A 26,119-nucleotide genomic window follows, 5' to 3' on the forward strand; every position below is an offset into this window, starting at 1 on the left:
CTGGCTGACAATCCGATCGTGTGTGGGCTTCCCCGGACTTTCAGTGGACTTTCAGCGGACTTTTCCAGCCTCAAATCTGACAGACTTTAGATTTGAAACATGCTTCAAATCTTTAGGTCGTAACTCCGCCGGACCCAGAAATCCGCTCGTCTGTGTGCTAGTCCGACGGACAAAAACCCACGCTAGGGCAGCTATTGGCTACTGGCTGTCAACTTCCTTATTTTAGTCCGGTGTACGTCATCACGTACGAATCCGTCAGACTTTTGTGTGATCGTATGTAGGCAAGTCCGTTCGTAAGAAAGTCTGCCGCAAGTCCGCCAAAAGTCCGACAAAAGTCTGTCGAAAGTCTGTCGGACAGGCTGTCGGACTTTTGTAGCCGAAAAGTCCGACCGTGTGTACGCGGCATAAGTCTGAGAGGTGGAGATCTCAGCACATTAATATGAAATATCATGGTGGGATGGCTTGTATGATTTATTTTGGGCTTGCCATAACACAGATTATTGGATTGTACACACACTAGAATGTTGGTTTTAGTTTTGCCTAATTTGTATCTGCAATGTGCATTTGTTCATTTGATATCTAAAGCCAAGTTGTTGTTTTTTTGTAATGGAGTAGGGAAGGCTTAGAACGTTTCTTAGTATTTTATGGCTGTTAGTGTACCATTCATCCTCGCCGTTTGTCTTGGTGACCATTGGGCCTTATTCACACGAGTGCTGTTGCTCGTAAGGACACTGTCTGCCTTTTGGGCCATACACTTGCACCCACACCCTCAAGGCTATTAAATTGGGGCCTGCAGATGTGTCCATACAGCCACTGCATCTCCATAGAGTAACGTAGGCTGTGTGCATGCAGCTCCAGGCAACTGCAATAACATAAACAAGGGTCTTAAAGGTGAATAAATTATTACAGTTGTCGCCACAACAAGAGATGAGGGTAACTCTTCCTATAGGAACACCTTTTCTGAAGACAGCTGCCTATTAGGGGATCTTTTTTCATTTTGGAGAAATTTCCTTTTCACTTCCTGTTGCATCAATATCACAGAAAGAGAAGAGAAATCTCCCCAATGGGAAATATATGGAAAAAAAGCAGGGGCTTTGACCCTTTCCTCCTCTATTTTGGTGTACAGTTATTTACAGTTCCAAGCCTTAAAGCGGAGTTCCAGGCTTTTTTTTTTGTTTATTAAAAGTCAGCAGCTACAAAAAGTTTAGCTGCTGACTTTCAATAAACAGACATGGACATGGAGCCTCGCTCCTCTCCCCCTCCTCTCCTCGGCGCCTCCATTGAAACTGTGACTGTGACAGTTTGCGGCTTCACGGCTGGGCTCGCACTGCACATGCGCGAGTCACGCTGCGCTCTCCCAGTGGACAGGCAATCTTCTGGGACCTGTCACGTGTCCCAGAAGATTGCAGAGAGGGAGGGGCCACCTAGAGGGAGGAGTCACCTAGGGGGCCCGTAGGCGGAAGCAGGAAGTGGGACAGGAAGTCCCACTCAAAACCATGCACCCACTCCCCCTCCCGCAAAAAATATTACATGCCAAATGTGGCATGTCAGGGGGCGAGGGAGTGCTTAAAGCGGAAGTTCCACTTTTGGGTGGAACTCCGCTTTAAAGTGGTTGTAAACCTCCAACATGAAAAATTAAAAAAGCATCCCACTATAGTTTGTACTAACCTGAATCCAAAGCATCAACTCTGGTTCCTCTCTGATCTTTCCCCTCTCTGCTATCTGCGTTGCTCGCTCCTAATAGACTAAGCCTATACCTCAGCCTATCGGTAGATGGCCTGCCCCCCTACAGCACAGAGTAAATGACTCATACCCTCAGCTCTTATGTCTCTCTGAGCCTGTGTAGAGGAGGGTGTGTTCCCCTTCCCTCCGATTAGATTTCATGAAGCTGTGTGCTTCAGCTCTGCAGTGTGTGTGACATCAGATCCCCACCCTTGCTTTTTTGCTGCTGAGAAAATTCCTTTTATCTGTTTGTTGTAGAAGGCTGTACTGGACAGATGGTTGCAGACAAACAGATACAACTTATGTAGGAGGATTTGTTGCATTTATGTGTACCATCTGAGGCTAGTCACTTTACTGGGTGTATGTGAGGGTTTACAACCACTTTAAAACTGTTCTTCACCCTAGGTACAATAAATTAAAAGTCAGCAGCTACAAATACCGTAACTACTGACATTTAAAAAAGGGCACTCGCCTGTCAAAGGATCCAGTGCCAATAATTCACTGATAAGTGATTCACTGGTCTTCAGTCCCCGGAGCTGGCATGTTAACTGTGGGCAGCTGGCTGTGACTCCTTGTGGCTTCGCAGCCAGCTTCCCACTGCATATGCGTGAGCTGAGCTGCACTTTGTGAATGGTCCCGTAGTATCCTGAGACCTCTGATGTGGGGAGGGAAGGAGGAGAACTTCCGGGGATCTGCCGCCGCAATCCAACCAGAAGTGCGAGAGGGTGCCTGTCAATACCAGGTACCTGCTGTGCCCCCCCCTTCCCCAAAACTGTCCAAAAGTAGTAGAGGAAGGGGGATGCAGAAAAGCAGAACTTCCCCTTTTGGGTTTTGCTTCAGTTCAAAAGAAGGGGTCAAAACCCCCATAACATATTGGCTATGTTACATACATATGTTTTCAAATAAACTAAAGACTGGAGGTTAGAGACCTTTCTTTACAGCACTCCTCACCCAATGCTATCAGCCAACAGCCATTGTGCCTTAAAAGGGCCAACTCTAAGGTCCCTCCATTAGTAAAGTAGCTACAAAAAACTCTTTCCTACAAGATACAACACTACCTCACACATCCACAACAACAAACTTACATATTGGGGATTGGGGACATTTCCCCAAGGCATGTCAGTGATGACATATATATATCAAAAAAGTCGCGCTAAAAATTAGAGGTAAAAAACTTCATAAAGATATGAAGGTGAATAGTGATCATTAGGTAGATGAATTTCATAAGAGTGCTGAGCAATGTAAATACACGCTTTAAAAATAAATGCTGTTGGTTAAATAGGACACAGAAATCATTGACTATGTCCGTATGAAAGGATCAATATTGCATGACCCAATCGGTGACAAGTAAATATCTCAAATAACTGTAGGGATAATAATGTGACAAATCTGTGACTAAAAAACTGAACCGTGATGAATGAAGAAAAAAATATAATATATATGAATAAAAAAATAAAAATACAATAAACCCAAAATAAGTCCGTGACTCAACAAAAACAATAATAATGGAAGTCCATCCGTGCTAGATTGATATGCAAAGAAAATAACTTGTCTCCCAGTGCTCTGTGAAATAATGTAACAAAATCTTGCTGTGGTAAAAATTAGAGTGCGTAGACAGACCTCCACCTCTTGGATTGCTGCCTCTTACCAGACAAAAATGGTCTCTTAATTACAGGAGACCCAGGGAGCGGATGGCTGCAACCCCAGCCAGGGATCTTAAAGGCAGGCACTCAGCATCCAGATCCAGGGACTCTCTCCCACCAGCCTCCGCAAACTTCTCCTCACGTGTTCAGACTGAACACGTGAGGAGAAGTTTGCGGAGGCTGGAGTCATGCAATATTGATCCTTTCATACGGACATAGTCAATGATTTCTGTGTCCTATTTAACCAACAGCATTTATTTTTAAAGCGTGTATTTACATTGCTCAGCACTCTTATGAAATTCATCTACCTAATGATCACTATTCACCTTCATATCTTTATGAAGTTTTTTACCTCTAATTTTTAGCGCGACTTTTTTGATATATATATGATTTATGGTTTACTACTTTTTAGTCGCTGCTTATATATATTAGTGTAAGCGCAATTTTTGTTTTTACATGTCAGTGATGACATTGGGAGAGATGTGGAGAAAGTGTAATGTGTGTGTCATCCTTGGACTTTTTTCAAGAATGACACTTGTGATTGCAGGTGAGCCAAGGAACACATCCATTGTTAGGCCCCTTTCACACGGGGCGGAATCTTTCCAAGTGGATCTGCCTGCTCAGTGGGTGATCTCTCCACTGATCCCCGCTGAGCAGGTGGATGACAGGTCCACGTCCTCTCCGCTATGCAGAACGGACGCAGCCCACTGTTCTCTATGGGGCGGTTGGATGGAAACAGACTACATGTCCGTTTTCAATTTTATTGTCATCCGATCCGCCAGACAGATGGCGAACGTATGCCCATCCGTTCGCTGTTTTTAACTGACTGGATCAGATCAGTTACTGGTGGATGACAATGGACACATGTCCCCTGACATCCGCCTCCCTATAGAGAACAATGGGTGGTCCGATCGGGTCCACCTGAAAAACGGACAGGCGGACCGATCAGTCCGCTGGTGTTAAACTAATTATATCTAATAACTTATAACTAATGCAAAGCTCATCTCCCCAGCCTCTCTTAGTTCTTTCTTGGCTTTATTTTTGTTTAGTTCATTTTCTGAATGTAATTTCTATTTTTGTTTCCAGGTTTTGCTGCAGACATGTATTTAACTGATCCAGTTACAATTGTCCTCTCCATTTTCACCTGTGTTTTTTTGGCAATTTTTTCATTTGGTCAGAAGAAAAAAGTTCATCCAAATTATCCTCCTGGACCACCACGTTTGCCTTTTATTGGAAATTTGCACATTATAAATATCAGTAAACCTTATCTAACATTTCATAAGGTAAGATTTTGGACTTTAAAATGTGTGGTTAAAGTGCATGTAAATACAGTAGATTCCTAGTCACCAATAACATTTTTATAATCAGGAATACATGAAATAATAATAAATCTAGTATAAGTCTGGCAATAATTTAATAGAAGTTTTTTGTTCAGCCTATAGGCTGAATGAAAAAAATCTAACAAGTTCCTCCAACCATCCTAGCAGCCTGGATGAGCAAATTCCCCTACTGGGCTATTGTATTCTGACAGCCACTGCACCGTACAGGGAAAGTAAAATGTATGTACTTTGGGATCCATGGTGAACTAGAGAGGGCCAGGTAAACTGTATGTACTACATGGTATGTTCCTGGGGCTGAGTCACAGTCTCCACATCTGCAACATTGTTCTTACCTGCCCAGTCCAGAAAGGAGAGTTGACAGGTCATCAGTCATTTGCAGAACTCTAACCATAGTAGGGTCTGAGTGGCAGTGCCCATAAAGTTAATAATCTTCCCATCCATCCCTTGGAGCCAGCCAGCATCTCTACTGTAGATAATTCCTGGCTGATTGACTCCTGTCCCAAAGGTGCCCACATTGTTCCAGTGCATTTTATTGGCAAAGCCAGAGCTGAGACAATCTTCTTTCTCTCAAGAAAGTAACCACCAGCATTTTTTTCTCCCACTGACTATTAATGCAAGACGGGCCTTTTATCTCCCACTGACCACCAACTCGAAATATCACTGATCCCCTGAGGTATGGGAGTATTGCTCCACTGACCTACATTATTACATTGCATTACAAGGAAGCACTGCCACACTGATCACCAATGTAAGGTGTTATGTACATTGGCCACTAATGTAATGGATGTGTTTGTATTAACTACCATTATGAAAAGGGGTGCTATCAGGGAGTGTTGCCCTGTCCCCTGGTGTACATGAGGTATTATGAATGGGTCTATCCACTGACCATCAGTGTAAAAGAGATGGAAATAGAAGGGGTGCGTAGACCATCACAGAAAACCTGCATATAGGAAATAAAAATATATGGCAAATGTCAGGTGCTTGAAAGATTTAATTGGCTCTGTCCTGTTGCCATGGTAACAGATTAAATGACTTACAGAGACACCCATTCTAAGGCTTCAAAGAGAACTAAAAAGAATAATAAACTGACGAGCGGGACAACCTTGTGGACCATACCTCTACCTTTCAACCCTTTTTCTTCTTTCTCTTTCCTTTTCTCCACCTTACGATTAAAGCTCATTATCAGAATTTATTTGACCTATATACACTCTACTTGTAAACAATATGTATAGTAGGTATAAATCATTTAAATACCTACAAAAGTAACTAAGGAAATGATATATATCTTTAATTTAGGTTTACGTGAACCCAATGTTTAATATTTGAAATTTCATGATATTTACCTATATAAACCCTACTGTAAAACAATGAGCTTACTTTATAGATCCTTGTAAACTTACTTTATGTATCTTTATAACATTGTATACTCAATAAACTTCTTTTGACAAGGAAAGATTTAATTGGAAGGTGAATTTTGCATTTTTGCTATGCAGACCCATGATGTGTAGCTACGTCCCTGGCACTGGTGTTTCTGATCTCAACATGCTGCGTAGGCTGGCTGTAACAACATTGCAGCAGTATAGCTACACTCAGGTGCTCGCTAATTATACACTGAAAGAAATAGCTGGTTGCTGGGGTTAAGCTTTAAATATTTGATTTTTTTAGTGAAGAAGCAGCTTATAAGCATTATGTTTTTTTTTCAGCTGGCTGAGAAATATGGCTCAATATACAGCCTACAGATAGGACCTCAGAAGATGGTTGTGCTGTGTGGCTATGAGACAGTGAAAGACGCGCTGGTCAACCATGCTGAGGAGTTTTCTGCAAGACCCTATGTGCCGGTGTTTTTTGATATGTTCAAGGAACATGGTAAATATGTATATACATTTTATTGTATTTTATTGTATGACCAATTCAACATACAGAGAATTATAGCACTAATGCACTGGCCATGTGAACAGATCGTAGGGTGAGTTGACAAGGTTTCAGATCAGAAAGTCAGACCCTCATTTTTCATAGCGCAGTTCCGGTGTGGTAATAAAAAATCCTAGGAGGACAATAATAATTTTAACATAAATCTAGTCCACCAAGACTGCTACATGCAGAAATCTGAACACGCCACAGCTCCTTATTGGAGTTGGGAATAGCTCCATTGTTTATTGTGGTCAGGAGTTTAAATGTAAGGTAAAGGGTAAGACAACAAAAATGTTTAGATGTACTGTATGCAATCAACACAGCAATGTGTTGATTGGCAGAAACTTCCAAATAACACGTGAATAGTTCTGCAAATTCAGGCTGCAATAGATTGTACAAAGCACAAATCAAGGTAAACTGAGAAGCTAACGGCCAACTTAAAATCTAAGTGTAGTTAAATAAAAGAAAACAGGACAAAGGGCGATAATTACTTTCAGTAAGATGTCTCCCTTGTGCTACTGTGTTGTCCTTTGGATGAAATATTCCTCCTCTGATGCCCCCCCACCCCTCACCCTGCTGTAATAATCTTCCAGTGCGGCAGTGGTTAATACAGCTAAGGGGCTGTCGCAGGCTTTCATCAAGAGAGCCCAAATATGCCCATCCTTTCCAACCAGCTGTTCCATTCACAGAAGCCATACTACAGCTTCTGTGAATGAAATGTGATCTATGGATGGAGGGGCAGACCTATCAATTATCTGTCTGTCCTCCTTTAATAGATCCTGTTTCATTCATAGAAACTGTAGTACAGCTCCTATAAAGCAGCTGGACAGGAAGGGTGGGCATAGTCAGGCTCTTGATGAGAGCCTATGGCAGCCCCTTACCTGTATAAGCCCCTGCCGCACTGGAAGATTCCAGCAGTGGGTGTGTGGGGGGCATCGGAGGAGGAAAATTTTATTTAGGAGGACACAGCAGCATAAGGGACATATCCTGCTGAAGGTAAGTAACGTCCCTTGTGCTCTTTTTTTTTTTAGCTAAATTTAGGCTTTAAGCTTTTTTTTTCCTACCACAATGCAAATAAGCTGCATGATCAGTAATACATGTAGGTGTCTTTTTGGCCCATATCATATCAAAGTCTCCAACATTTTTGTGGTATATTTTAACATTTATGCCCCGTACACATGGTTGGACATTGATCGGACATTCCAACAACAAAATCCTAGGACTTTTTCCGACGGATGTTGGCTCAAACTTGTCTTGCATACACATGGTCACACAAAGTTGTCGGAAAATCCGATCGTTCTGAACGTGGTGACGTAAAACACGTATGTCGGGACTATAAACGGGGCAGTAGCCAATCGCTTTCATCTCTTTATTTATTCTGAGCATGCATGGCACTTTGTGCGTCGGATTTGTGTACACACGATCGGAAATTCTGACAACGGATTTTGTTGTTGGAAAATTTTATAGCCTGCTCTCAAACTTTGTGTGTCGGAAAATCCGATGGAAAAAGTCTGATGGAGCCCACACACGGTCGGAATTTCCGACAACACGCTCCGATCGCACATTTTCCGTCGGAAAATCCGACCGTGTGTACGGGGCATTACAGTGAATGGTGCAGTAAAAAAAAAAGGCTCCATTCACATCTAGGCAGTTTGAATTGCGGGCGGAATCAGCGCGATTCTGCCCGCGATTCCAAAGCGCAGCAAAATGTGGGACGCATTTGCGATGCCATTACTTCTTAATGGTACCTCAATCGTAGTGCGATTTTTCTGCAATTGTCGACCCCGTCTGCAATTCAAACCGCCTAGGTGTGCATGGAGTCTTATGCCACGTACAGACGATCAGACATTCCGACAACAAAACCGTGGATTTTTATTCGACGGATGTTGGCTCAAACTTGTCTTGCATACACACGGTCACACAAATGTTGTCGGAAATTCCGATCGTCAAGAACGAGGTGACGTATAACACATGCGACGAGCCGAGCAAAAATTAAGTTCAATAGGCAGTGCGGCTCTTCTGCTTGATTCCGAGCATGTGGGGACTTTTGCGCATCAGAATTATGTACACACGATCAGAAAATTTGAGAACCTCCTCTCAAACATTTGTTGTCAGAAATTCCAACAGCAAATGTCCGATGGAGCAAACACACGGTCGGACTTTCCGACAACAAGCTCACATCGAATATTTGTTTCGGAAATTCCGACCGTGTGTACGCGGCATAAGACTGATAAAATGTGTTATTTTATTTTTTCTTTAGGTCTTATATTTTCTAATGGTAACAACTGGAAAGCCATGAGACGATTCACTCTTTCTACACTGCGAGATTTCGGGATGGGGAAGAGAACAATAGAAGATACGATCACTAAAGAATCTCAATGTTTGATAAAAGTTTTAAAAGCCTACAAAGGTCAGTAGTAGTGTAGCCTGGTTGACAGTTCTGAGACTGCAGAATATCATATACTTCACATCAACTGTTCTCACTATCTGTACAGATTTGTATATCTGTACCCAGGAGACGGGGCCACTCTACACCTATTATTAGTAACACCTAGGGTTATAAGGCCGACCCAAGCTCCTCATTAGAATCTTGTGTTATTAGCTGGTGTCTAGTTCCTGGTAGCAAGTAGTCACAGTCCACCATCAGGCTAATGAAGATTGAAAAACTTAATATGAAAATTCAAATTATAATTGTTCATTTAATTACTGTCTGGCAGGGCATCTCTATATGCCACAATCTAATTTTGCAATGGTTCCTTGATTGTAGTACAAATATCTAGCATCACCTTACATTCTCATGGTACCTCCATGCCCCTCTTGTGCCCAGACAACCCCTTGCCACATGGGGTGTACATGTACATAGGTGTTATTGCAAGGCCCCTGGGAAAAACCAACTACTCACAAAGCCCTCCCCAACCCAATGAAACACTTGAACCATTAGAAGTTCCTCTTATCAACTTTAGCTCTTTGCAAACCTTTGGTTGACTGGCAGAAGTTTGCTGCATGTAGCACTGACCACCCAAGTACATCCCCCAATGTGTGTCAAGTCACGATATGTTTCAAAAACTCTCCAGAGACATTCTGATTTTGCAAAACAAAAAATATGTTAACCCCTTGCACTCCTTGTTCCCCTTTGATCCTTGATGGTTAGATTGATGCTTATTATTACTAAACTATGGGTTTTTAATAATATCTTTGCTTGTATTCCAGGAAAACCATTTGAAAACACCATGATCATGAATGCTGCTGTGGCCAATATCATTGTGTCCATATTGCTTGGTCATCGCTTTGATTATGATGATCCAAAACTTTTAAGGCTTTTAACAATAGTCAATGATAATGCCAGAAATGTTGGTACACCGATGGTTTTGGTAAGGTTTTTTTTACTGCAACATTTTAGCCTGATGCTGTTGGCTAACCTTGCCCTGTGAAGCCCATAAAACAGGCTGCTCTAGGTGTCTTTATACTAGCTCAGGTTTTCTTCAAACCACCAGGGGATCCCCAAAACTCCAACATTAAATTTAAGCTGATACAAGCAGATTTCCAGAAAAAAAAAATCCCTTGCAGTGCCCCTAACCCCATAAAACAAGTTAATCTAAACATGTCAAGCAATGTACTTTAGATCTTCAAGGTTGATTAAAATATCACAATGTAGGGATTGCATATAAACTCTGCCAATTTGAAGATTTCACTTACAGCTGTCAGAGGAGTAAGGCATGGTTTAGTGTGTTAAGCGAACAAGATAACCACAAATGGCCATAAACTTTAATTTGGTTCTGGTTATTTGATAGTTTGAGTACCTCATACCATGAATAAATACCAGAATAAACGCTTGGGTAATAAAGGAAACATGGAGGAAAGTCCACATATTAGACACTGCTGCAAAACTTTTTCTGAGGCACTTATGGCTAGCATCCTCAAAGGCAGCATGTGTCCTTAGGTTTTCCAGGTCAACTCACCAGGAGGAGGAGAGTCTTTATCCATCCTGCTGTGGAGAATCATAAAATTAGATCACCTAAAAAATTCAAGCAGTGGTCTTGAGGTCTTCCTGGTCTACTCACTTACATGAAGAAGGACAGCTCTATTGTAGGCATTGCACCTAAACTCTACCTGATAGTTGCAGATCAGAATGATAACATTCTCATGTTTATAGAAGCACTGCACAACCCTGCTCAATGACATTCATCTGGAACAATTAAGATCTAGACCTTAGATCTAGAGGGCTAGGGAAGCTGCCCTGAGTCTTCCATTGCTTAGCTGGCATTACTTTTTGGCATCCATATTGCATCTTCCTTTTCCAAGTAGAACTCCAGCCAAAAATAACAGGTTACAATAACAGCCCATTTAAAGGTAAAATAACAAAACCAGCTTTTGCTGCAATATTTATCTTCAATCCAGATATTTCCCTGGCAGCACTTTTGTCTGCCGCTAGATGTCTTCAGTATGATGGCCAGCTACGTTTGGTCCACTTCTTCTTTGTACAGGTCGTTCTGGATCCACCCCATCCTATGACTGGACAGTGAAAGGGGAAGCACCACTGTCTCAAGATCATCTCATTGTCAGTCTGCTTTCTCTTCCGATCATCATGCTTCTTGTCAGCACAGGAACTGATTGGCTCATTGTACTGCTTATTATATTATTATTTTCACACTCCAATACTGTTGTACATGGGGGGCAAGAAGCTGGTACTAAGGCAAATTCAGGTACTTACATTGCTTGCAATAAAAAAATATATCCTTCATAAACCTATAATCTGTGTTTATTCTGTTTACAGAATATAATTACTTATCATTATCAGGAAACAAATTGCATGTTTCTTCTTTTAGTTGTACAATGCATTTCCATCTGTGGTCCGATGGCTGCCCGGGAATCACAGAGATATCATTCCAAGCATGGAGGAATTGCACACTTTTATCAGAGAAACTTTCACCAATCAGAGGAATCATCTTGATGTCAATGATCAGAGGAATTTCATTGATGTTTTCCTTGTCAAACAAAAGGAGGTATATGTCATGTCTAAGCAACCTACTTGCTTCTACCTGCTCATTTTTGTTAAAGGTGTAAGGAAGACAGGCCCAACTAGTAGTGGCAGCAGTAAACCTTTCACAAAACAGAGAAGTCCAGGAATTGTCCATGCACTCCTGAACTTTTATTAAGCAAGGTTGTAAACCTTGTAGAATACAATGTATTCAAGACTTGAATTGGGTCACCCTTATGAAAGATTGGGTGCTAAGCCCCAGCAAGGGCTGGTTTTATGCCCCAGAGACTGCACAGATCCAAAGCTAAAATAGGCTGCCATCCAAAGAAAATTCAAACGCTGGTAACTTTATTCATCCAAACAACAAGAAGACAATCCCACCACCTGGGACCTCCTCCTTTGACATGTTTCGCCCTCAAGGCTGGGCTTATGATTAAGCCCAGCCTTGTAGGTGAAATGTGTTGTGTCAGAGGATGAGGTCTCAAGCAGAGACTCTCTGAATAAGTAGTGTTAACAGTGATTGAATTTTCTTCGAAGTGCAGCTGGTCTTTCTTTTTGGATTTGTACATTTACAGTGCAGTAAGGCTGACTGACTAGAAAGGAGCTTTGATTTGGTCCAAACCAAGTTTTATGTTAACCCAGAAGTAAGCTGTTATTGCTGGGCATTGGGGTGCACACAGGACATAACCCATCCTACAGCTGCACATACAAAGGGGTGGGGATGCTTGTAACATTTGACCTAATATGGTCAATGATGTCAAGAACATCCCCATCCCTTCTGTGTACGTCAGCAGCAGGGTGGGGGATCTTCTGCTTGAATCCATTGGCCCGGCAATGACAGCTAACTTCTGAGTTTGGATCAATCCTGCTTCAAACTCAATCAAAGTTCATCATGTCGCATAATAGATTCCCCAAAAGAAACAGGCAGCACATGTACCATATTAGTGTTTTTTCAGCAGTCCACCTTTTCACCCAGCAGCAGGATCTCACAGAAGAGAGGGAGAGGGAGAGAAAGAGAAAGAGAGACCCGTGAGCCTCTTTTAGCTCACATTTAAAAAGGTCTGTGCACAGCTGAGAGTACTTAATGGTGTCTGGCTAACAGGTAAGATGTGGAACAAGGAATATAAGCTTAATCCCTACAGACCTAAGACCAGGACTTATTAGGATCTGAGAAAAAAGGTTTGTTTTCTTCATAACAGACACACACCCTGGGGCCCCTGACCATGTGTATGTGAGAAACCCAGGTGGTATACGGTATATATATACATCATTTTTTATTTATTTGTTGCCATCTGTGTCCTATTGCAGAGATTTCCCTTCACTTGCTGTCCCATAGCCAAACAGGAAGTGAGAGGAAATCCCTGCAAATTAACAGAATTCCTTGGGGACCCTCAGGTCACCAGAACTAGTGTCCCCATTGAAAGATTTCCCCTCTATTACTTTTCTGGGGACACCCCAAAATTTGTGATTTTCTTTCAACGATAATGATAAACAGTACAAATAGAGAGGGGGGGATCTTCCTAAAGGGGCCACAGACAGCCATGCAAACTGATGTGTTCTAATCCCTTTGCACTCTATCCAAAAAAAAAAAAATTTTGCCTTTAGTTATACTTTAATTGTGTCCGAGGAGTACACTGAAACATGTATCTTTTGTCCTGAATTCCTCCTGAAAAATAGCAGTGCTTTCCTGTGCCTTAAAGTGGTTGTAAAGGCAGAAGGTTTTTACTCTTATTGCATTCTATGCATTAAGATAAAAAGCCTTCTGTGTGCAGAGGCCCCCCTAATACTTATCTGAGCCCCATCTCTATCCGGCGATGTGCACAAGTGCCTTGGCTGTCTGGGACTCTCCCTCCTGATTGGCTGAGACACAGTAATGGTGCCATTAGCTCCTGCTGCTGTCAATTAAAGCCAGTTAGCCAATCAGGAGAGATAGGGGGCAGGGCCGAACTGCAGCTCAGTGTCTGAATGGACACACAGAGCTGCGGCTTGGCTCAGGTGCCCCCATAGCAATCAGCTTGCTGGGGCCAGGAGCACTGAAGAGGGATGCGAGAAGAGGAGGATCGGGACTGCTCTGTGCAAAACCATTTCACAGATCAGGTAAGTGCAGCACTAACTCACGGTGGAGCTGCTGATTTAAAGCGGGCTGTTACCGTCACCTTGTTACCTGTAATTTCACCAACACCGGGTCTAGGGGTCTCCGTTGAGCTTACTGCGAGGCAATATAGGCACCAGTCACTTAAGAACCTTTTCAATGCTTTAATGGGGATAACTGGAAGAAGTAGCAGGAAAGAGGTAGAAGGAGAGTTGCAGGGGTGTTCAAATACCTTTTCTTGGCGTAGCGTCAAGGAATCGAAATCTTTAGGATGGATGTATCCTCAGCTTAGGATTAAATCTTTGCCCGCCCGGATAGGTTTCTCTCACTGACCTAGCAGCCGGAACGCAGCATGAACAAAAGCCTCTGCCACAGACTTTGATGGAACAAACTCGATCCTCTGCCACAGGATGTAGTAGTTTTCAATGAACAGCAAACACAGTACCAGAACCTTTAAGCCGACCCGGCAGTACTTGTGCGGTAGGATAATTTAGGATACGTCCTCCAATCGAGTCACCAAGCCCTCCTTAAGACCAGCCTTGCATTAACTCTTCCAAGATGGGTCCTCCCCTGGATCTTCCCGATTGTTTGGCTTCTTCCCGCAGGACAGACAGCACAGGACCATGCCAGCCATAGCAGGCCCCAGACAGGCTTCTGGGTCTACCCGCCCGGCTGCAGCGACGTAATCCTGCAAGCCGGAGGGCTATGAAATAGCACTCACTGACACATACCTCTAGGCCAAGAGAGCCACGAGGCAAAAAGCTCCCCAAAACATGGCGTCTGTCCCATAAATACCCTCTCCCAGAATGCAACTCGGAGGACCACCTCCGCCGAGTTATCTCACGGACAGAAGAGCACTCATACACTTCAGCTTGTTGCTTTTCAACATTGACCCACGATGACAACGACACCCACAGGCGCAATGTGGGACTGCACGCAACACGGCCAAGCTGGAACAGAGGCTAAACTAACATTAGATTAAACATGAACAATGTATAGCACAGATGATCCATTAAATTTTCCTATAAGCGGTAGATTAGAAATCTTCCAGTGCTACATAAGTATAATATGATTGTTATTTTTAAAGAAAAAAAACAAGATTTTAGTATCACTTTAAGCCTCATAGCTGTATATACAGTATGCGGTGTAAGATCATCCAAGGTACTGCTGCCAGTGACTGCTACTGTGCTGGGTCACTGTTCTCCGTGTTATACAGAAATTTGCAGACAAACATCTCTTCTGCTTCATACTGTGCATCTGTGCTTCCTATACCTTATCTGCTGCTTCATGAATTTTCCCCCACCAATCATCATAGGAGCAACTCTGACTTGAGGAAGCAAATTTCTGTCTCTACCAACATGGTCCCTTCCACACAAAGGCATGGTGCAGTGCAGAACAAAACATGGTAAGCCAGTAATGGGGAAAAGATCAGCTGCAGGGTAACCACAGGCAATACTTGTGACTGGCCTTTTTCCCTCAGCTTCTTTTTTATGGCACAGCTTGCACAGTTTAGGGTCTATTTACCAAAATGAGTAGTTGGTCACATTATTTCTCATTAACAGCAAAAAATAGTCATCTCTTATAATCTTATAGTCAGGTATGGACCAGCAAACAAGAAAAGGTTGTTTAAGAGGTGATCCTAGTACATTGATGTGAGGGGTAAAACTTGGAAATCACATGACCTAGTAATTGAAATACCACCCTAGATATTAAAAATGAAATCAAATATGGTATAATCTGAATTGATTGCATTTCAGGAAAAGCCAAATCCAGAGTTATATTTCAATGATACAAATCTGACAATGCTGGTGACGGATTTGTTCGCTGCTGGAATGGAGACAACCTCGACCACTCTCCGATGGGGCCTCCTGCTGATGATGAAATATCCAGAAATACAAAGTAAGTGATGTAATTTGTGTGCTGTTTTCTTTGATATTATCCATTCACCTCAATCTTCCCATTTATTTGACAACTCTCTAATACCTGCTTAGACCATTTAACTGGTTTAAAGATCATTTGTCCATGAGGAATGCCACCTTATCACGAATATGGAACATTTCTGTCAGTGCTGACAGCTCTAGAGCTAACACTTTTAAACACAAATCAGAAGGGACAGCTTCCATGTTTTTATCTGGACAGGTAGCAACCACAGAAGACAGAGAAATCAATTTATCAATAATTACCCGTCCACCAAAATGTTTCTGAAATAGCTATCTTATCTTTTAACTAAAAAGAGGATTGGGAATGACTGCATATATGTCTTAGGAGAAAACAGAAAGTCCTTTAAATAAGCCAGTATGCCTTTTCTTCAATGCCAGAAAATGTTCATAAGGAAATTGAAAAAGTCATTGGTTCCGGAGAGCCTCAAGTGATACATCGAAAACAAATGCCGTATACTGATGCTGTTATCCATGAAATCCAAAGGTTTGCCAATATCGTGCCAACAAATGTTCCACATGCCACTACTCAGGATGTGACTTTCAAAGGATTCTTTATACCCAAAGTAAGTGTTACATTTTACCTTTCATTCATTACTAATATATAAATTATGAAATGCATTTGTTACCATTTAAAACAACTTCAATACTACATTCAAGTGCTGCTTGTATGTCACAAAACGAAGTGAGGGGAAGTGAGCTCTAGGCCCTTCCAAGTCCATGTGTTTAGAAGTTCTTAGGACTCTCTCATATGGGCTTTCTGATCAGGTCCACTTGTCAGTTGATCGGAGCTTCCATTTACTCCTATGGAAAGGCGAATGTCAGCGATGAGATGTCCACTGACACCCGATGCTATCCGATCCGATCCTGTCCGTGAAATCCAAAAAGGATGGAGACCCTATTTTCCATCCATCTGGTGGATCGGATGGAGCGGATGAAAATGGACAGGCAGTCCGTTCTCATCTGATCTCCCCATAGAGGAGAGCGGGGCTCTGACAGGTCCATCTCTGCACAGTGAGCGGAGTCGGACCTGTCATCTGCCTGCTTAGTGGGGATCAGCAGATCAATCCCCCACTGAGCAAAGCGGAATCCATATTATGGACAAGCCCGTGTGAAAGGGCCCTGAGAAGTGCTGCTGGACACTTCCTCTGGGGTAATGTCTGAAAAGGAAATTTAAAACCTGCTCAGTGCATTTGAGAATTGTCTGCGCAAAAACCTTTCCATGTATCTGTTCCAAGCTATCATACCTGCGATCTCTGTTCCAGTTCCGATACTGATTTATAATCACTGTGTGCTTCTCAAGGATCCATGTTATTCGCTTGCCCTGACCTTTTACTTGTTATACCACTACCTTGCTTGCCTGTAAGTGACCTAGATTGGACAGGTTAATATATCGAAAAAATTGATGTGGAATGGAGTGTATGTCCACAATTTATCCAGGGATAAAATGACTCAGGGTATCATCCCGGTATATATGGTAAAAGAGGAATGAGAGAGGATCTGGGACTTTAAATATACCCCTATTGTCACTTATTTCTTATAATCGAACAAAACATATATGTTGTACATAAAAAAACGTAATTTTATTAAATACTATTTAAAAACATATTGCAACCATCAAGCAATCTGTATCCTTCAAAAAGGTCTACGCTTTTCACGGATATACCGCTTCTTCAGGACTCACAAGGATTTGTACATTCAGAAAGCTTATTCACAATCATAAAAACAAGTTTACAAGGAAGAATGAAAAAAAATGGAATATCACATTAACATAATTTTACATGATTACATAGATACCAATCTAAGATCCATATAATTTATACATACCTCATGTATGATACAAACAAAAAAGGGAGGGAAAATATATATGGTGATATTGGGGGATGTCTATAGCTTAGTGGTAGATGCGTTTTCAGTGAGTTCACAGCCAACAGGAACTTCAGTTGAAGGGCGTGGTAGCCCACTTTTTTGAAAGTATCAGAAATGAAAGTTCATACATGCATGGGTTGCCCACACAGGGGTTCTTCTCCCAAAAATTACAACAAAAATGAAAATGCCAAGCCACCTGGCTCTTAAGGCTCACTCAGCCTTGGTTACAGTACAAAGCTGTGCAGGCCCACTTCTGGCCTCTAGGAAGGGGCTCTCCTGACACTCCAGGCTTTCCCACTCTTCCAAGACTCACGGTACCCTCCGGTCCTCAAAACTCTCTTCCAGTTGTCTCAGCTATGGTCTCCCCAACTTTTTCAGCTGGCCCAACTCTCAGTCCACTGACCTGGAACCTCTCCCACATGGAGTGCCATCTAAAGGGTATTGCCTGGGTTCTTAAATAATAGCACACCTCCCTCCTGGCTGCAGCAACTGCTCCAACACCAACTCCTATCCCACCTCCTCTGAGCTATGCTCAGCTCTGCCTTATAATGGGTGTGTGGACCTGGACACACACACAATCTGCAGAACTTCTGGAAAGCCCGGACATAAGACTGAAGACTCCATGCCTCCCAATGCTCTTTGAAGTCTTCAAGTTTCCAGCCCCAATCTTACAAGACTTACAAAATCCAGAGAAAACTTAAAGCATAGTTTTCTCAGCTCACCAGTCTTCTGCTGGAACTTCTCAAACTGCCTTTTTGAGAGTCCTGTGTCAATTTTACCCTCATTTTCACTGAGACAGGGGTTCTCGCTCTCACATATCGGCCCCCCCCCCTTTGTTTTGATCTGGAGGGAGGAACACCAGCACCCTTCATCAGGGTTTGGACATCTCTGTCAGCCACGTAGGCCCAACCCTTTTTTCCAGGTGCGCTTCCAGGCAAGTCCTACCCTGCCTCTCCACGGGATCCCACTAGTGTCTATCCTACGCTTTCTCCCTCTTCTGGGGTTCCTGGGCTTATTTGCCTTTCTTGGGGGAACTCTGCCTTCCCTGATACCCTCATTTTCTTGATATAGGGAACCTGCTCCTAATACTATTTCTATGCCTGCCGCCCATGGGATGATGACCCACGGGTATAAGATGTGTACATAACCAGGTTATCCAAAAGTCCAGACTGTATAGGTAAAGGTAAGAATAAAGCCACTATGAGAAGAGTATATGGGTAATAAAATTAGTTGAAGCCAGCACAATCTATGTATGCACTATTCTTCTCATAGTGGCTTTATTCTTATCTTTGCCTATACAGACTGGACTTTTGGATAACCTGGTTATATACACATCTTATACCCATGGGTCACCCTCCCATGGGCCAGTTGGCATAGAAAACCAATGACTCCACCCTGTATATATTTGCACCTCACCCTTATCTTTTTTTTAGGGCAAGGAATGTGTATATATATATATATATATATATATATATATATATATATATATATATATATATATACATATACACTGTATATACAGTATCTCACAAACGTGAGTACACCCCTCACATTTTTGTAAATATTTTATTATATCTTTTCATGTGACAACACTGAAGGAATGATACTTTGCTACAATGTAAAGTAGTGAGTGCACTGCTTGTATAACAGTGTAAATTTGCTGTTCCCTTAAAATAACTCAACACACAACCATTGATGTCTAAAACGCTGGCAAAAAAAGTGTGTACACCCCTAAGTGAAAATGTCCAAACTGGGCCCAAAGTGTCAATATTGTGTGTGGCCACCATTATTTTCCAGCACTGCCTTAACCCTCATGAGCATGGAGTTCACCAGAGCTTCACAGGTTGCCACTGGAGTCTTCTTCCACTCCTTCATGACGACATCATGGAGCTGATGGATGTTAGAGACCTTGGGCTCCTCCACCTTCCGTTTGAGAATGCCCCACAGATGTTCAATAGGGTGTAGGTCTGGAGACATGCTTGGCCAGTCCATCACCTTTACCCTATATATATATTGTGATATTGGGGTGTTTATCTCAAGTGGATAGATGCATTTTTGTGCAGTGAGTCCACATCAGACAGGCATTTTTAGTTAAGGACCTGGTAGCCCACGTTTATTAAAGGGAAAAAACAAAACAAAAGTCCATCCAGGAATCCCATGCAGGGGTTTAACTTCATTCAGCACTCATAAATGAAAACATACCAAGCCACCTGGCCCTCTCTTGTCAGCAGTTCCTCTGCTTGCTTCCAACAGACTTATAGATTCTTTCCAGCCCACTGGACTCACTGGCTTCTTTAGTCTTCCCGACTCTCCAGGCTGGCCAGCCTTTCCCAATCCCTGGGCAAAGAATCCCCCTTACACAGGCTACAGTCTCCCACAGGGCAGACACAGGTATGTCTTCACACAGCAGCAGCAAGCTGCTCACACTCCACCTTCATTCTCTCACCAGTCCCTCATTATAAGGGCTGTGTGCACCTGGGCACACACCCTGTTGGCTATCCACAAGACCCGGACACAGGGTTCGAGATCCCATCCCACCAAAGACTCTGAGGGATCTCCAAACTACACAGCCCCTTCCGGAAATAGCAAGATCCAGAGAAAGCTGCCAGAGCAGTCCTCTCCTTTTCAAACCTATGCTCTGTAGTTCTGCAATTCACAGATATGCAAACTCTGTGTCCCTTTTAACCCCCTTTTCCCAGAGACAGGGACTCTCACTATTACAATATATATATATATATATATATATATATATATATATATATATATATATATATATATATATATATATATATATTTTATTCCCTCCCTTCTTTGTTTGCATAGCCAATATCATACATGAAAAATGAATTAATTATATGGATCTTAGATCGGTATCTATGTATTTATGTATAATGTAAAATGATTTCAGACCTGTACTTATTATGTTAATGTGATATTCCATTATTATCATTCTTCCTTGTAGACTTGTTTTTACAGTATTATTGAGAAAAAGCTTTCTGAATGTACAAATACTTGTGGGTCCTAAAGAAACGATATATCCTTGAAAAGCGTAGACCTTTTTGAAGGATACAGATTGCTTGTTTCTGTGATGAATTCAAAGACATTGATGGTTGCTATGTTTTTAAATTGTATTTATTGAAATTACATTTTTTTGTATACAACATATATGTTTTGTTCGATTATAAGAAATAAGTGACAATAGGGTTATATTTAAAGTCCCAGATCCTCTCGCATTCCCCTTTTACTAAATTGGACAGAGGTTTGTCCCATGATAGCCCAGGTCCCACCTGCTTCTTCTTGGATGGGATAGATACCTACCTGTTGTTTTGGAGATACTCTGTCATTTTTTGCCACACTCTCCTGGCCTGAGGCACAGCCACTCACATATTTCCAGCCCCAGGCCTGTTAACCAGAATAAAGAATGTCCAGCCCAAAAGCATTTTCAAAGCTTTACTGCACACTGGTCAGATAATCACTCTGGAATAATGACATTTCTTCTTCACCATCCCAACACAACAGTCATTATCACGACCTCCTGATAGTAGTCCTAATACAGAGCACTATACCTCCATTTTATGACTTCCTGTCACAGTACTATTGCAGCCATCTCCCCAGATGTTATCAGAGTCTTTCCACAGGTAGCTTACTCTTAGGGTGTTCCCTCCTCACACCATGGGGAGCTTCTCCTAAGAGGCTCTGAGGCCATCCTTTACCATTCACCTATGTGTCCTTTTTGGGTCTCCTTGGCGGCAAGCCCAGCAGAGGGCTCTTTCTGTGTCCTCAAAGCACAGCATTACATTTGCTGATCAGGGGTGTCCTGCTCCCATACTCCAACTCCACTGGGTCCACCCACAGCTGGCATACCGAGGGGAACTAACTCCACCTGCTACCTAAACACAGGAGGGGCTTGAAATAAAGATGCACTAACACCTGCCAACATGCCCATTTTGTGCCATGCTTCATTTCTTCCTACTAGCAGCTGTTGTCACTCTGAGTGTAACCAAGAGATGCTAGCTGGAGTCATCTTCAGCAAAGCCTATCATCCTTTATGAGGTGCACTTGTGAACGCTGGGTCATTGCTTAGACCATGTGACTCATTCCTTTTAAGGGCCTACATTCTCCAGAAAGCACAGTGGGTCCAGTACCTTCATAACAGTTCTCTGAAATCCAGGGGCTTTCAATACCATGTTATGGGTAGCTTCCTCACTTTCTGTATGCTGTGTCATGAATTATACTTCCTCTAAACTTCCAAGGCAGGTATATTATTGGTGATGATGGCTGTCAGTAATATCTTCGTATTGATTCTTTAATACATTCTCTATGTGAGAGACAGCTAGGAGTCTATAGTGGATGTACCTGGAAATAGGTTCATTGCATTACAGGTGAGAAAAAAGATTTCCTAGATCTCCAGATTACCCATAAAGGGAGTGGGTGGACTGGGTGTTGATGACGGGAGACTAATGCCCCGTACACACGGTCGGATTTTCCGACGGAAAATGTGTGATAGGACCTTGTTGTCGGAAATTCCGACCGTGTATAGGCTCCATCACACATTTTCCATTAGATTTTCCGACACACAAAGTTTGAGAGCAGGCTATAAAATTTTCCGACAACAAAATCCGTTGTCGGAATTTCCGATCGTGTGTACACAAATCCAATGCACAAAGTGCCACGCATGCTCAGAATAAATAAAAAGATGAAAGCTATTGGCTACTGCCCCGTTTATAGTCCCGACGTACGTGTTTTACGTCACTGCGTTCAGAATGATCGGATTTTCCGACAACTTGGTGTGACCGTGTGTATGCAAGACAAGTTTGAGCCAACATCTGTCGGAAAAAATCCTAGGATTTTGTTGTCAGAATGTCTGATCAATGTCCGACCGTGTGTACGGGGCATTAGATCTCATTGCTGCTTCCAGAATGAGACAGTGGCTGTCTCAGATACTGCCACTGTCATCACAATATGGCAAATGAATGCGAAGCCTTACACTCTGCGGAGGTTTTCTAGCTCATGAGACAACAATCTAAGCAGAAACAGACTGAGAGTGATCTTCACTGCAATCAGGTATCTCCTCGGTTAAACCTTTACATTTACACAAATAAAACGTAGCCACCACTACATGTGTTAAGAGAAACAAACTCTGTTCACAAAACCTTCTGTAGTGTTTGTGAACTTTAAGAAATATCTGATAACATTTGCTGCCACGTCCAGACAGGAATGTAGAGAAATTAACATATAATAGCCCTCTTAGAGGTAAGAATTCTTTCATTTCTGGTTAGAGAATCTAGAGATTCAGTTTATTGATTTCTTTATTTCGTAATGAATAAAAAGTAAAAAAAATGTGCAAGAAAAGTATTTACAGAAAAGATATTACAAAATAGACAATAACAATAGAAAAATAAATGGATTAAACATAAAAGGTACATAACAAGGCTTAACTTTTTGTGCAGAATCCAGTACATTTCATAGAATGTTCAATTCTGACAGAGGCACTGGTCCTCAGAAATTACCGGTAGTATTCTGGCATTATTTTGGTAAAAAGTAAAAGCCCCAAACTGCAGATGCAGCCATCTATTTTGGTCCCTGAAGATGGTATTTTCAGATATGACATAACCAATCAAAAGGGTCTGAGGAGTGTGTTGAGGGATGTTGAAGTTTTTTATGATATGTCAGCAGACAGTTACTTAATGTCAGGTAATCAAAAGACACATAACATGATGTGGATATGCATTGTGACCAATTTGACTGCTGCACATTATAACATAGGCATGCTTGGTATCAAACTGATTCTTCTTCTTTTATACATTGGTGTAGCCATGTTTTAAAATGTTATTTCCATTGCATTATAAATTACAAAATATTTTTAGAGTTGCGTGCTGGATATGTATGAAAGGGTGGTTTTAGATCATGTCAGTCCAAACTAACCAATTTGTATTTCAGGTAGACTATTTTACTATCAGGTTGTATTCAACTTTTCTGGTTTTCCAGGTCCATTTAGGAACTGTTTACAATAGCTATCTGTGACCTTGGGCTAAGCAGAAATTATGGTGCTCTGCTTACGTTAGAGGTATGCTAATATCGCGTACACATGGTCGGACTTTTCGACCGGACTTGTCTGACGGACGCCGACAGACCAAATCCGGCGAACAATCCGATCGTGTGGGCTTCACCGGACCTTCAGTGGACTTTTCCAGTTGCAAATCTGACGGACTTTAGATTTGGAACATGCTTCAAATCTTTACGTCGTAACTTCGCCGGACCCAGAAATCCGCTTGTCTGTATGCTAGTCTGACAGACAAAAACCGAAGCTAGGGCAGCTATTGGCTACTGGCTATCAACTTCCTTATTTTAGTCCAGTGTACGTCATCATGTACGAATCCATCGGACTTTGGTGTGATCGTGTGTAGGCAAGTCCGGTCGTTAGAAAGTCCGTTGAAAGTCTGCCAAAAGTCCGTCGAAAGTCCGTCAAAAGTCTGTCGAAAGTCTGTCGGACAGGCTGTTGGACTTTTGTAGCTGAAAAGTCCGACCATGTGTACGCGCCATTAGGTTGGCCTGTGTTCAGGTGTGGGGGTGTTTTGTTTGGTCTGTTTAAAATGTGTCATTTCTGCAGCACAACATCAGGTTAAAATCTAAATCTAAATCTAGATTTGTGCATTTTGGAGAAATTAATATTGCACTGTGTGCAATTTGGCCTTTCCCACTCCCCACTAAAGCAATGCCTGGATAAAAAGATTGAAGGACTGAGTTGGTAATCTGTGCTTTTTGAATGCATTGAATTTTTAGTTTTGACCAGAGTGCACCTTAAACAGATCCATCATCAAATAACAACTGTTACTTATGTCTCCAAATGTTTCTCATCTATTTTTTTCAGGGGACTCAAGTGATTCCATTACTGTATTCTGTCCTACGAGACAAAAAGCATTTTAAGAAGCCAGACGAGTTTTACCCTCAGCATTTTCTGGACCAGGAGGGAAACTTTGTTAACAATGAAGCCTTCATACCATTTTCTGCAGGTGAGTAAACCAAAGAAGGGAAACTCTAGATGGCCATAAATGTATCAAGGCTTCCTCCTCTGTGGCTGTGGCCAAAATAGGGTCAGCAGAAATCACCAATGCAAAATTACAAATGGTGCCACAGTTAGTCATTTCATACAGCCCACACATACATACAGCTTTTTCTCAGATAAAAAGATAGGCGAAAATATAATAGATCAACGTAACCAAAAGTTATATATTGCCATCTGACTGATATATCACATCTACATAAAAAAAAAAAAAAAAGAAATAGATATGAGGTAGTACTGTGAAATAAAATTATACACCAGGGATATGCAATTAGCAGACCTCCAGCTGTTGCAAAACTACAAGTCCCATCATGCCTCTGCCTCTGGGTGTCATGCTTGTGGTTGTCAGAGTCTTGTTATGCCTCATGGGACTTGTAGTTCTTCAACAGCTGGAGGTCCGCTAATTGCATATCCCTGTTATACACCAATCACCTTAAATATACAGTATCTCACAAAAGTGAGTACACCCCACCCCTCATATTTTTGTAAATATTTTATTATATATTTCCATGTGACAACACTGAAGAAATTACACTTTGCTACATTGTAAAGTAGTGAGTGTACAGCTTGTATAACAGTGTAAATTTGCCCTCAAAATAACTAAACACACAGCCAATAATGTCTAAACCGCTAGCAACAAAAGTGAGTACACCTATATTTTCTGTGGCCACCATTATTTTCCAGCACTGCCTTAACCATATTGGGCATGTAGTTCACTAGAGCTTCACAGGTTGCCACTGGAGTCCTCTTCCACTCTTCCATGATGATATCACAGAACTGGTGGACCTTATGCTCCTCCACCTTCCATTTGAGGCTGCCCCACAGATTTAAACATTAATGGCTGTGTTGAGTTATTTTGAGGGGACAGCAAATTTAGACTGTTATACAAGCTGTACACTCACTACTTTACATTGTAGCAAATCTTAATTTCTTTAGTGTTGTCACATGAAAATATATAATAAAATATTTACAAAAATGTGAGGGGTGTACTCACTTTTGTGAGATACTGTATATACAGTATACATATTAATTGTGCAAAAATCAAAGTCCAAAAATCACACTGAAAAAGTGTCCATTTAAGATACAAAATCTAATAGCACCCATGACAATTACAAATGATATTTCACACCAAGCTTAAATTGACCTTTAATACTTCTGTGTTTCAACTCCTCAAGTTCACCATGTGAAATGTGCTCAACAACTTCCCAACATCCACTCTTACTCACCAGTAGGGATGGGCGAACTTTCGCTGTTCGGATGATCGACGAACAGCTGAACAAACGGGTCGTTCAACTGTTTGTTCGGCCCCCCGAATTGACCACAATGCATTGCGGCGCTGAACAGTGCATTGCAAGCCCTGATTGGCTGAAGCAGTGAAAGCTTCAGCCAATCAGGGCACAGAGCACTGTCAGACTCATGATTGGACACTGCCAATCATGGCTCATTCCTGCCCCACAGTATAAAAGTATTCTTTTAACCACTTGCCGACCGCCGCACGACTATATACGTCGACAGAGCGGCACGGGCAGGCAAAAGGACGTATATGTACGTCCTTGCCTGCCCG

At 42.0% G+C, this 26,119-nt stretch overlaps 1 protein-coding gene across 1 annotated transcript in view; it reads left to right on the plus strand.

The window, feature by feature from the left end:
• The window catches only part of LOC141139277 (cytochrome P450 2K1-like), a 38,771-nt gene that overhangs the window by 3,814 nt on the left and 8,838 nt on the right, over positions 1-26,119 (plus strand). Inside the window, exons 2-9 of the mRNA XM_073625233.1 lie at positions 4,464-4,648; positions 6,409-6,571; positions 8,877-9,026; positions 9,827-9,987; positions 11,443-11,619; positions 15,444-15,585; positions 16,005-16,189; positions 24,364-24,505. Coding sequence (XP_073481334.1) covers positions 4,466-4,648; positions 6,409-6,571; positions 8,877-9,026; positions 9,827-9,987; positions 11,443-11,619; positions 15,444-15,585; positions 16,005-16,189; positions 24,364-24,505 — 1,303 coding nt within the window. The 5' untranslated portion in view covers positions 4,464-4,465. The remainder of the gene's footprint in view (positions 1-4,463; positions 4,649-6,408; positions 6,572-8,876; positions 9,027-9,826; positions 9,988-11,442; positions 11,620-15,443; positions 15,586-16,004; positions 16,190-24,363; positions 24,506-26,119) is intronic.

Source organism: Aquarana catesbeiana, linkage group LG04, assembly GCF_042186555.1.
Source record: "Aquarana catesbeiana isolate 2022-GZ linkage group LG04, ASM4218655v1, whole genome shotgun sequence".
Taxonomy (NCBI): Eukaryota; Metazoa; Chordata; class Amphibia; order Anura; family Ranidae; genus Aquarana; species Aquarana catesbeiana.